General features: G+C 34.5%; 2 protein-coding genes across 2 annotated transcripts; both read left to right on the top strand.

Moving 5' to 3' along the window:
• Nucleotides 1-377: 377 nt before the first annotated feature.
• On the top strand, nt 378-5,235 carry LOC105436003. The gene is made up of 4 exons (XM_031888070.1): nt 378-1,639; nt 1,801-1,985; nt 3,680-3,889; nt 4,691-5,235. The coding sequence occupies exons 1-4, from the start codon at nt 397-399 to the stop codon at nt 4,844-4,846; spliced, it is 1,794 nt and encodes a 597-aa protein (XP_031743930.1). The 5' UTR covers nt 378-396; the 3' UTR covers nt 4,847-5,235.
• A 933-nt stretch (nt 5,236-6,168) lies between these two features.
• On the top strand, nt 6,169-12,363 carry LOC101210787 (ubiquitin-like-specific protease ESD4). The gene is made up of 9 exons (XM_004148164.3): nt 6,169-7,433; nt 7,534-7,610; nt 7,692-7,785; nt 7,873-7,971; nt 8,781-8,870; nt 8,975-9,094; nt 11,147-11,250; nt 11,419-11,491; nt 11,739-12,363. The coding sequence occupies exons 1-9, from the start codon at nt 6,648-6,650 to the stop codon at nt 11,799-11,801; spliced, it is 1,506 nt and encodes a 501-aa protein (XP_004148212.1). The 5' UTR covers nt 6,169-6,647; the 3' UTR covers nt 11,802-12,363.
• Nucleotides 12,364-12,562: the final 199 nt, after the last annotated feature.

Consider the following 12,562-nt stretch of genomic DNA (forward strand, 5'->3'; position numbering starts at 1 on the left):
CTAAACCATACTAGTTATGATGATGTTTACACTAGTTACAATCGTTTTGCTATATTTATAATTTTTTTAAAATATTGTTATATTCTTAATTATTATTCTTAAAATAATCATCGATTACCATAAAATCTAAAATGGTCATCAACTACGATTAACTCTAAAATGGCCATCAGTTACCATTAAGGTCATAGATTACAATTAGAATTAGCTTATTTTGTCCAGTTAAATGCTCAAGACATTAACCCGTTAACCCTACTCGTTTAAGAGTGGGCTCGGGCTAATTCTAATTGATACTTGAAAATGTTAAAATGGGCCTAGGCCCATAATATTCCGTCCACCTACACCGTTATTTACAAGAAATTCAAACCTCATTTCACAAAGCTACCTTCCCGGCTGGTTATGGCGGGTACGTACGGCTGCACCATCTCTTTCTCCCTTCCTTCCAACAAATTCACCATTTGCACAGCCAAGCCACTGCTTTCAGTTTCATCCTCCATTTCCATTTCATCTCGTTCCAAGCTCCGAACAAGAAAAAATCATTTGCGTATCAAAATTCTCAAAACCCTAAATAGACCTCCTCCTTTCTCTCTCTCTCCCATTCCTCCTGAAACCCAACCTCCAACTCCGATCGTCTCGCCGGGAACTTCAGGTCCTGTCGATGTCGAGACCGAGGTTTTGTCTCCGGCGGAATCCTGCCCTTCCTCCACGGACGGCGAATCTCGCCTCTCCGAGAGCTCGAACATTGCTTCGTTGTTTAATTTTGACGTTGCCAAATTTTCTTGGGGAAGTTTTGTCAAGCTTGGCGTTTATTTGCTTGCTGTTTTTGCGTTTCAGACAATTTGTACTGTGTGGGTCTTAGAATATGGTAGTTCGATTAAGGAAGATAAGAGTTCAAATGAAGATTTGAGTGTTAGGAGAAAAGGCGGAAGGGAAGTGTTGTTGAATGGAAATGAAGGAAATGTCCTTGGAAATTTTGGGTCGAAAAGAAACAAGTCGGTTTATTTGGAGGAAACGAAGATGAGAGAAAAAATTGAAGAGATAAGATTGATGGCTAGGGCAGCAAGGATAGAGGAGAAAAATAAAATGTCTGATGATTTTGAGGACGACGATATGGAGGGTGGAAATGCAATTTCCAGAGCAAGGATTGGTATCGAGAAAGAGGTAGATGCTCGACTTGTTAAGTTAGAGAAGAGGCTAAATTCTGCCAAAGAAAAGATATCGGGTTCATCGATGAATTATTTGCTTAAGTCTGAACATGTTGAGGATGCAGTTGAAAGGAATAGCTTCAATGGTGAAGAGAGGAACGAGAGTCTAATGTATAAGAAAAAGATGAAATACAGAGACTCTTCTAGTCATAGAATCAAGAAGCCTGAGGGGTTTCAAGGTTTTGTATCTAATGGGAGAAAGAGTGGCTCAAATGACAAGGGTGCTACAGTGGAAGGTGCAAATATTGTTGATAAAATGGGAGTGAAGGATACTGAAAAACGGGTAGGTAACAAAATCATGGATAGTGTTTCAGAGATATTCGAAGATGATGGCACAAATTCTGCAAGAAATGAATTAGTATTACCACAGAAAAATGATGGAACGAATTTGGATATTGGAACTAAGGCTTCGAGTTCAAAGAATAAGCTAAGTAATGGTAATGTCTCTAAATTATAAGATACTATTTTCGTCTAATGGGTGCTTGTTTGTTTGTTGATTTGTTATATTTTGAATTCCTCATTCAACATTAAAGTACGGCTGTTCAGAACTTCATATTTGTCGTATGAAATAATTATGGTTTGTTTCTTAAGTTTTTAGGCGTTGTTCAGGAGTCTTCAGTTGTGATATCCAAGTCACAGAATTTAAAAAATGCAATGAAGAATAGATCTTCTTCAGCGAGTTCAGTTGACAGTGTTGAAAAGAAATCTAAGGCTGGGGAAGATAGAAGGAAACAATCAAACAAGAAAGCCGATTTATGGTGGTTGAATCTTCCTTATGTTCTAGTAAGTTAGAAAATAAACTTCGCATTTCTATACTTGTGTTCTTCTTGATGGCATGATTTTAATTTATGAAGACACTTCAAATGCGACAAATGGACGTTTGGATTATGTACGAGATCAACCTTTTAGATTTCAATCCTGATTCGCACACTTAGCATAACAAGTATTCCTAATGAAAATAGGCCCTTGTTTGATAACACTTACGTTTTTAGTTTTTTTAGTTTTGAAATTTATGCTTGTTTCCTTTATAATTTTACCTTTCTTATGGAAGCATTTTATTCTCAGCCAAATTCTAAAAACAAAATAAAGTTTTTCAAAAACTATTTCTTTTTAGTTTTGAAGCTTGTGTTGGTTTTTGAAAGCATGGGTAGAAAGGCGATAAAAAAACATAGAAGTGGAATCAGTGTTTTGTGTTCATAGAACAAAAATTCAAATTGGTTATCTGCAATAAATTTAGTTGCTATACGCATGTAGTTATAGTGCCACATAACACTGGTTTAGGCAGAATAATTATGCATCCACGGATAACAAAAGTTTAATGTTTCAGAAGGGAACCGAGGGAATGTTTTCAGCTAAAGAAAGGTGAAATATGGTGAATATACACCTCCTTTTGCTGGTTTGTATCTCAAGATATGAAGTTTGAAAAAGTTTGGTAACTATCATGACTTGGTAGTAAAAAAGGAGACAGCCTCAATAAGTGGTTAAGAGTTCATGAGTTCAATCAATTGGTGGTCACTTATTTAGAAACTAATTTCTTATTAATTTCCTTCACACTCGAATGTTGTAGGGTCAAATGGGTTGTTCTGTGAGACTCGTTGAGGTGCGTACAAGCCAAAGGAGACAAAGTCTCAATAAGTGGTTAAGAGTTCATGAGTTCAATCAATTGATGGTCACTTATTTAGAAATTAATTTTCTTCACACTCGAATGTTGTAGGGTCAAATGGGTTGTTTTGTGAGACTCGTTGAGGTGCGTACAAGCCAAAGGAGACAAAGTCTCAATAAGTGGTTAAGAGTTCATGAGTTCAATCCATTGATGGTCACTTATTTAGGAATTAATTTCTTATTAGTTTTCTTTACACTCGAGTGTTGTAGGGTCAAATGTGTTGTTCTAAGAAACTCGTCGAAGTGTGTATAAGTTGGCTTAGACACTTAGTTTTTTTTAAAAAGAAAATAGACTGAACAGCACATTATGTTCATTTAGATAAATAAAAGGCTCATCTGAGGTTTGCATTTGTTGCAAGAATGTCCCAATTCTTTCCGGTAATGCAATATTAGGCTTGATGTTTTGTGAATGTTTCAAAACTTCCTCATTAGAAATTTGGGACATGAAATGGGAGTGGCGATGACATATAATGGCGTGACAATGTTTAGGTCCCAATTTATGTCCAACATTTTAATAGATTTATACTTCAAATTTAGTTTTGAAATGTTTATGAATTTTTTCTTTTGGCAATATTGCCGTAGGAGTATTTTCTAAAAATATGGCATTGTCGAAGGGTACTTGTAATTTAGACTATATCAAATGTTCAAAAAACAATGGAAATGTCAAGCGCACATGTTTGAAGAGTTTATTTATTTAATTTTTATTATTTTGCAGAGATCCATATTTCAACAACCCTTCTATTAGTTTTAAGAGTTATTTTTTAGCACTATGATCTTTTTTTTCTTTTCTTAACACTAAAATGTATCCATCACAGATAATTGTTATGCGTCAAGGTTCCGATGGTGAAGAACTAGATGGACTTTTCACCTTAAAGGTTCCTTCCGCGACACAAGATATTGAGGAATCTACATATGCGGTTGCTTTTGAAAACCATGTCGATGCAAATAACTTCTGTTATCTTCTGGAATCTTATTTTGAAGAGCTTGAGAATTTCACAACCGATGTCATTCCTCTGCCAACAAAAGTAAGAATTCTTCAATTTCAGGATATCTATCTTCTTTTTCATCATTGATTTGGTTTGGGATTGTTCTAGCTCCTAAAATAATTGTTGTAGAAGTAAATTGGTTTTTGGTAAATGTATAAAAATCATAAGAGGCATAATATTTTAATAACTCATAGTATTATGTTGATATTTACTTCCAAAGTTTTTATGGGATAATTAATTTAAAATTTTATTTAATTTAATTTACAATCTTCAATATTGTGTTTAGTCTAGAAAATGTAAATTCAATTGAATCCTTCAAATGCATGAAGAATCAAGGATGGAACAAAAACGAGATTGTGAAGTGCGAAAACAAAAGAAAAGAGGATTGAGTTGAAAAGGTGTGAAAATTAAAGATTGGGTCCAAAAGGCTGGATTAAAACATTAGTTTTGGATTACATTACATTACAAACCTATTACAATACGGGCGTCCTAGGGCTCCAATACTTAGTCAGCAAATCCACCTTACACTAAAAGTGGTTATAATTCTTTTATAATCACTTTTACATTCTTCCAAACTCACCCTAAGTCAAAATCATCCTGCCCGATTGATCAGCTTGTGTTTTTTATTTCTTTGTTTGAGTTGAATGATTATAGGTATGATAACAATTGTCTAATTGGTACTTTATTCGTCGAGTCGTAATACGATGATAAGTTCGTGGTTTTGTTTCTCCCTCAGGAGTAGTGTTTGTATATACAGTAACTTTCAGGTGTAATCAGAGGGAAAAGTATAACAAAAAGGAAAAGTAAAACCGCTAACATTTTTGCTTGATCTTTCTATAGGAACTTGAGAAGTTCATAAAATCAAATACAAGGAAAATGATTGTTGTGAAGAAGGGGCAACTCCAGCTCTATGCAGGCCAACCGTTCGCGGATGTTGAGATGGCTTTGTATTCTTTGATTGAACAAAATGAGAATGTTATTGCTTTACATTCTTAGTTAGGAACCACATGGCCAGAGGAACATCCGGTTTCATGTTCGATCTGTCACCAATGCAGCCATCAAACCTGCCCAAGATGTTGAAAATTTGTAACTGAAGACGGGAGCTTAGCCACCATTTCCCAGATTTGATGATGATATGAATTTCATAGGAAAACCCGTAAGTTACTTTTTGCTTTAATTAGTTGAGAGGGTTACGTTTAGAATTGAATTTCACTTTGACCCCACATGGTTTTGTCTTAATATATATATATATATATATTGAAGCATTTATTCATGAAATCTTGGTTTGTCAGAGATGATTATGGAAGAATGTTCATGAACGGACAATTCAAGCAGATATTTTTGAACTAAATTGCATATTTTATTTGTGAGTTTCGAGCCGCTAACATCTTATACGTTATGGTCGTGTTGTTATGATTGATTTTGAGTATATTATGAACATTTTCAAGCTTTTATGAAATTGTAGATTTTGTAGTTTTTGTTTCGTCAAGATAGATATTTGCGATTAAATTTGTGTAGACGAAATAAATGTGGTTCAACGCATCCAATTATTTTTTAAAAAAAGAAATTTCGTTTTATTAGTTGTAGCAAAACAAAAACAAACTCATTAACTCAATTTGCAACCAAGAAATTAATAGAAGAAACATCAAACCATGAACTGAACGAATGAGCACACCAACTCATTCTAAAAGATTCCTAATTTGACATTGAGAAATATTGCAAGTGAATCACTCAGTTGCAAGTCTCAATTTCTTTTTGTTAACATACTCTTTTTTTCACTGTATCTTCAAATACATAAATCTGAGTCATTTCTCAAAATCAATTTCGTTTTTAGTTAATTAAATTTATAATTCAAACATTTTACAATTGATAGTTTGATAAGTCATTCTTTTAGTATCCCTAAATTTGATAACAATAATAATAACACACACTTCTCCTTTCTGTCTCTTAAAAGTTGAAGATTGAATTTCACCTCAAAGAAGAAGAAAAAAAAAGGAAAAAAAGGAGGTTGTATAATTCTAAACCATAAATTGAGAAATTTTATACTCATAAAGATTATATTGACGCTTATAAGTGTATGAACTCACACTAGAAAATTGGTGTAAAATTGATAATAATTGTATCAATAGACTTTCATTTAGAATTTACTGGGAGAATAAAATCAATATTTGAAATAGTTGTGTGATTAATTGGAATGAAAAATATGATTTATAAAAGGTGAAAACTTTTGGAAGACATTTTGGATGTCTCCCAATTGACGTTATGATGCAGTGAAATAGAACGTAGTTAGTAGTAAAGTTAGGAGCAAGTTGAGGCGATGAGTTTAATGACAAAAGGGGATATAAACAAAAACGAGAGCTGAAGTGACTTTTCTTCCAAACGGAGAAACAAAATCAAACACCGAACATTTTCCGTTCCCAAAATTCTTCAGATTCAAACGTTGCTCTCTTCTTCTCCAAATCCAACACCCAAATTCTTCTCTTCCAAAACTCAAAACACATTCCCATTCCAATTTCAATTTCTATTTCTATTTCAATTCCCACTTTTCTCTTCCGATTTCACTCTTTACTTCCCCTGTCCCACTCCTCCTCCTCTTCAATCCCTCAACCTTTTCAACCTCAATTCGCCCGCCATACCTTCACTTCAGTTCATTCCCGTTCCTTGACGTTTAGGGTTCTTCGTTGCCGGCTTCGCTAAAACCCTAGTTTTCATCTTATCTGAATTTTTGTTTGAAATTTGCTTTGTTTTATGAGTCCTGATGTCGTAGGGGTTTTCTTTTCATCTCTGTTGTTTACTAATGGGCGCTCGTACCAGCAACCGTAAGCGGGATGATGAGTGTTTGAGTGTTAATCGTTCGTATTCATCTTTGAGATCACCGGATTTTCACGTCTCTAAGAAACCTAAATTTTCTACCATGTCTACGGATCGGCCGGTTGTTTCATCCAACTCTACCGTGGCTAGACTCTCTCGTTACCCTGAAGAAACTTCCCTATTGCGTCGAGAAGTCCATGGTCCTTGTAGATTGTTCAAATTTGGGCTCTCGAGGAGCATCAATAGGTTTTGGGAGTCTAAAAATAGTGATTTGTCGGAACAAGATGAGGTGGGGAATGTCTTGTCGTACAATTACCAAGTTGCGAAGAGTCGTGCAATTGGTTCGTTGCGGTCGTTCCCTAGGGATGTTATTGAATTGGATTCAGACTCGCAAACTGAAAAAGATGTTTCTGGAGATTCGAAGAACGAAGACGACGTTGAGGTAATTGAAGATGAAAACCAGGAGCATAGGTCTCATGAGGTTGTTACAATGGAGGAATTGGATACGAAGGTGATGGATGTTCATCAGCCGTCGTCGTCTTTGGAAGTTGTAGATTTGACAAATGACGATTCGAAAGTTGAAAACGCTGAGAAAATGCTTGGTGCTTTGTCATTGAACCCGGATATGTCCAGCGTTTTGGCTTACAAAAAGTTGCTTCAGAGTGTGGAAAAGCGAACATCGAGATTGAAAAGCTTGGATTTTGAAATCGAGTTGAATGAGAAGCGTCGGTCAGTTCTTCAATCGCTAACTCCAAAAAAGAAGCCTGTTGATGTAAGTTTGTCATCTCTGCAGCAGAGATAGATTAATTATGTTTCTGGAAGATGCAATTTCCCCATTCTTATGCTAATGAGAACTTATTTGTTGTTTCCAGGAGATTCCACAGGAACTTTTTACTCCTCTTACTAAGGAGGAGGAAGCCGAGGTTGAACGTGCGTTCTCGAGTAACCGGTACTGATGATATACCTGTAATCTTTCATGTACTGCATTTTGTTCTTTGTTTGACGTTTTTTTGACCGGATATTTATTCAGGAGGAGGATTTTGGTTGCTCATGAGAATTCAAATATTGAGATTACTGGAGAAACTTTGCAATGTCTGAGACCGGCTGCTTGGTTAAACGATGAGGTATATTTGAAGATTACAAGAAATAGTGTCTTATGGTTTACAATCTTGAGATTACTGGAGAAACTTTGTTGTATTTATTGTTTGTAGGTGATTAATTTATATCTAGAGTTGCTGAAAGAAAGGGAAAGAAGAGAGCCAGAGAAGTATTTGAAATGCCATTTCTTTAATACCTTCTTCTATAAAAAGGTTGGTTTGCCTTGCTCCATTTTCCACTTCATTTTTTAAAAGCAAATGTAGGTCAGTTCTTTGCCCATTAATAATCTGCCATAAGACAAGCCTCCATTTATTCGTTCAATATTTTGGCAATGCCAAGGGAGTTTGGAGAGCTCTCTCTTTATAAGGCCTCTGTAATAGACCTTCACAATGAACTAAGTTTCTAACTAATCAAATCATTGTGGCCTCTCGAAATCATAGACACAACCACTCAATTGCTATGTCCACTCACCACTCTTTGCACAAATTGTTAATTTACCTTGAGATGATGAGGTTTTAGTTTGGTGCGTTTCTGAAATTTACAATAGTCGGTCAATGATAGGAAATTGAGCTGCTTGACTTTCCTATGTGGCCTACATTTGGATTGACCATTCCATACATATAACTTGGTTGGTATGTTGATTGGAGACCCTTTCTTTCATTTGCCTCCTTTTGTGGGTTCTATTTTTGTAACTCATGTATTCCTTCCTTTTTTCTCTATGAAAGCCCAGCCAGTCCATACCTGGAACTGCTTTTGAATGAATTATTGTGTGGAAACAAGTTCGCTTTTATGAGAGTGTTTTCAATGGACGCAATAAATAGTAGTTGAAGCCTCCTCAACCTGTGTTAACATTCTTATATTGTTTCTCCCTTGGACATCTCTGTTTTCGCATGTTAGAAATATATACATTTTTTTTCAATCTTAATAAAAGAGTGGTCTAATTAGAAAATACATTTATATGTGCCACTAGTGATGATCTGACTCTAGCTTGGTTTGTTCTTTCTTTTAACATTGCTAACAGTTAAATGGAAGGAACGGGTATGATTACAGATCTGTCAAAAGATGGACCAGCCAAAGGAAGCTGAAATATGAACTCATTGATTGTGATAAAGTAATGTTCTGCCACCTCTAAACTCTATTACACATCTAATCAATGGCCATTGATGGAACAATTTTAGTTCAATTTTTACTGATCCATTTTAATTACTTCTTTAGATATTTGTCCCCATCCATAGAGAAATACACTGGTGCCTAGCAGTAATCAACAAGAAAGAGAAGAAGTTTCAGTATCTTGATTCTCTCAAGGGAATGGATTCTCGAGTTTTAAAAACTTTGGTATGTTTTATCTTTCCTTTCCTCTCTGCAATTTATTGGTTCATTTGTATGGTTCATGAACTTATTGTTATGGTAGCATACTTGGCATACTTGCTATATGGAATATCATAAATCCTAGTGACTTAGAAATTGGAATTAGGAACCCTCTGGATACATATATGAACCCCTAATTCTCAAACACCAATACTAAAACTTTCAAATTGCTTCAAACTCATTCCTAAGGTTTAAATAAGACCTAATCTCTTGAGATGAAGGATAAGTTTCTTGACCTAAGAATCAAACACTCCACAGAATGAAGAACATACAATTCAAAGACATGAATTGCATAAAGGTCAAAAGGTTCTCAAACTAAGAGACTTATCGTAATATGATCTCTACTACCTATTAATGGGGCTTTAGATGACTTCCCAACTAAACCTATAAATACCCATCATAATCATAGTAGAGAGACGAAAAAAACTCTGCTCGATAAGCTCTAGAAAGGATAGAATTGACCACAATAAGATTGCATCAAGATTATTAGATAAAATATGAATCATAATTTTAACTCCTTGACAAATCTTATCAATTTATTAGGTAAGGTTGATATGGCTGTGTGGGGTGTTGAATCTGTAGTTGGGAGGGTTTATTACAGTTTCAGAAAAGTGGTCATTGAACAAAGGTGGTTGTGATTAAGTTTTGATAAAGTGGATTACGGGGTAGCTTGCATGTGGTTTTGATGTTGTTAGAAGTGACTGGCATTGTTGAGAACAATTCGGTACAGGGTCTCCAGGGTATGACTCTGCTTTATGGTCACTTTTTCTCGGTAGTGAATTTAGACATAGTTAATTTATGGATTTGAAGAGAGAGGATTTGGTGAAAGTTATCCAGTCTAGTACTTACTTTTTTATTATTATTATTCTTTTTAATTATTTTTATTGAAAAGAGAGACAACGAGTTCACACCAATTTACGTGGAAACCCGAGTACCGGGAGAAAAACCACAATTGTTTGTGTTGTTATTATTTTCTAATGAATAAAGCAATAGGTACAAGGGAGAATAAATAGAGTACACAATGGAATAAAAAAGGAAAAGATTTAGGAAAATAAGGAATACATTCCCATAATCTTTCCATAATTATTCTAGGATTCTAACAAGGAAAAAGCCTAGAAAAAAGGAAAGAATTCCAACAATTTTGTTGTCGTTGGCGTTGTTCTTGTTACTAATCCTTTTTGTTTCTTTCCTTTTCCCTTTCTTTGGACAAAAGAAGACGAGTAGTTATTCTTATTTATTAGTTTAGTTGCAATTTTAATCTTTGATATCAAAATATATGTTAACTGCCATGAGATTAGAACGTTCTTGAAGTCATGAGATTTAAGTTTTGGTAGTAAGTGGATGATGGTTAATAACTATTTCATTTCTCCCATGAGATGTGCGTAAATTGGCTTACACAAATATCAGTAAATACACACACACACACACATATACACATTTCAGATTTTAAGTTTTGGTTTTTCATTTTTGAAAAAATAAGGGTATTTGACTATCCCTATAGTTTTCAGTTTCAAAACTTTGGAATTTGAAATGAAGTTTAAAGCTTAAAAAGACTTTTTAATATATTCCCTACCATAGCCAACCTCTGCTTTTATCTCTCTCTACCACTTATGTTTCTTTCTTTAACATATTCCCTCTCTCTCTGAACGTGCCCCTCTATAAAATTCTTCATACTTCTTTACTTCTCATGCTATAACTTCTCTTTTCCCATCTTACATACATTTCTCTTAAGTTTCTCTCCAACTTTTCTGAAATTTCTTTCGAATCCCTTCCATCAATCCTGGCATTCCAATTTATCATTTGTGTTGTTTCCACCAACGACCAACCATGGGGTACAAGAACTCTGGAAATTAAGCTGACTTAGACATTCATGATTATTATCGTCTTTTTTAAACTCCCATTTATTTTATTATTCTTATGACGTGATAGTACAAGAGGAGGATGTATACATTCAGGTTGCGCTCTTTTTTATTGTCCTATGCGAATCATGTTATAATTTTGAGCCTATATATTCCCCAGGCAAGGTATTTTGTAGATGAGGTGAAGGACAAGAGTGGAAAAGAAATTGACGTAAGTTCTTGGGCACAAGAATTTGTAGAAGACCTTCCCGAACAAGAAAATGGGTTTGTTACACAAACACCTTTTAAACTTATATTTCTTTTGCATCTTTCATTTATATTCTTTTTATTCTGAAAAACAGTTCTTGAGATGCTGTTGATAGTAAAGTAATTCAAAGTGAAAGTGTATGTTCTTTTTTATATTTCTCCTTACAATTCATTCTATTGAAACAGGTTTGATTGTGGCATGTTTATGATCAAGTATGCTGATTTTTATAGTAGAGGTTTGAATCTCTGTTTCAAGCAGGTAAAGATTGTTGAAAGTTCGAGTTTCTGGTTTTCTATAACATCAAAAGTCATTATCTTTAGGAACCTCGAATTGACCTATATTTCTATTTTGGTGGATTTTACCCAACTTTGTGGTCATTTTCAACAAAACATCATAACATTGCTTTATTTACAATGTTGTGACAATTTGGATTTGTGTATGTTTCCTTTAAATCTAATGTGGGTAAAAAAAGTCGATTATCAAGATTCTACTTCCTTTCTTGTAGGAACATATGCCTTACTTCCGTCTTAGAACAGCCAAGGAAATTTTGAAATTGAGAGCTAACTGATATGAGTGAAAGCGTCCGAGTAACCTGCTCAACCAACTATGCACGCAATTGCTCGAAATTTTCTTCATGATGGCAGTTATAGTTCTGAGATTTTTTTGCAAATTTTGAGTGGCAGCGGCTTTAGATTGTACGTTTTGTATCGGTTTCGAGTATATTACTGTAGAAGAAAGGTGGTTGAGTGCAGAAAGTGTGTGAGAACTTCCACTTCCAAGAACTAATAATGTGCTGAACCATGTAAATTTGGTAAGTTTAGAAAAGTATATTCACCCCCACGTAAAAGTGGTTTAGTGAGATTCATTACAAACTCTGTGTTATCGAATTATTTATCTTTTCTTTTTCTTTGTGTATTAAGTTTGATGTTTGTAGAGATTAAAGAGTAACTGTAGAAGGATAGGTCGCTCCTTCAAGCAAGGTTTGCTTTCTTTATTTTCCCCCTCAATGCCTTGGTCGTAAGACTAAGACATGGTTCCATTTCCTTCTCTTTCTTTTTTGGGAAAGATTTAGATTTTATATGATCGATCAGGTTTCTAGTGATGAATAATATATACAAAGATTTGATGCCCATTGCAATATTATGACCTTCGAAAGTTTAGACCTATGTCGTTCTCTTTTTTTTTCTTTCTTTTATGAGTGCGATTCAATTTTGAAAAATTTTAAACATTTTTTTAAAAATTGCAAATGTAGTGAAGTATTGATATTTGCAAAATAATTTATTAACTTGATAAGCTGTGTTATATTTTTGTAATTTTTTAAAAAAATAA

This window comes from Cucumis sativus, chromosome 6, assembly GCF_000004075.3.
Source record: "Cucumis sativus cultivar 9930 chromosome 6, Cucumber_9930_V3, whole genome shotgun sequence".
In the NCBI taxonomy this organism is placed as follows: Eukaryota; Viridiplantae; Streptophyta; class Magnoliopsida; order Cucurbitales; family Cucurbitaceae; genus Cucumis; species Cucumis sativus.

Excerpts from the sequence above, each read along its gene's own strand:
- LOC105436003 (XM_031888070.1), top strand. The coding sequence starts at position 397 with ATGGCGGGTACGTACGGCTGCACCATCTCTTTCTCCCTTCCTTCCAAC. Across the intron at positions 1,640-1,800 it reads AAAGAATAAGCTAAGTAATG|GCGTTGTTCAGGAGTCTTCA; the intron begins GTAATGTCTCTA and ends TTAAGTTTTTAG. Across the intron at positions 1,986-3,679 it reads TGAATCTTCCTTATGTTCTA|ATAATTGTTATGCGTCAAGG; the intron begins GTAAGTTAGAAA and ends TATCCATCACAG.
- LOC101210787 (XM_004148164.3), top strand. The coding sequence starts at position 6,648 with ATGGGCGCTCGTACCAGCAACCGTAAGCGGGATGATGAGTGTTTGAGT. Across the intron at positions 8,871-8,974 it reads AACTCATTGATTGTGATAAA|ATATTTGTCCCCATCCATAG; the intron begins GTAATGTTCTGC and ends TTACTTCTTTAG. Across the intron at positions 11,251-11,418 it reads CTTCCCGAACAAGAAAATGG|GTTTGATTGTGGCATGTTTA; the intron begins GTTTGTTACACA and ends CTATTGAAACAG.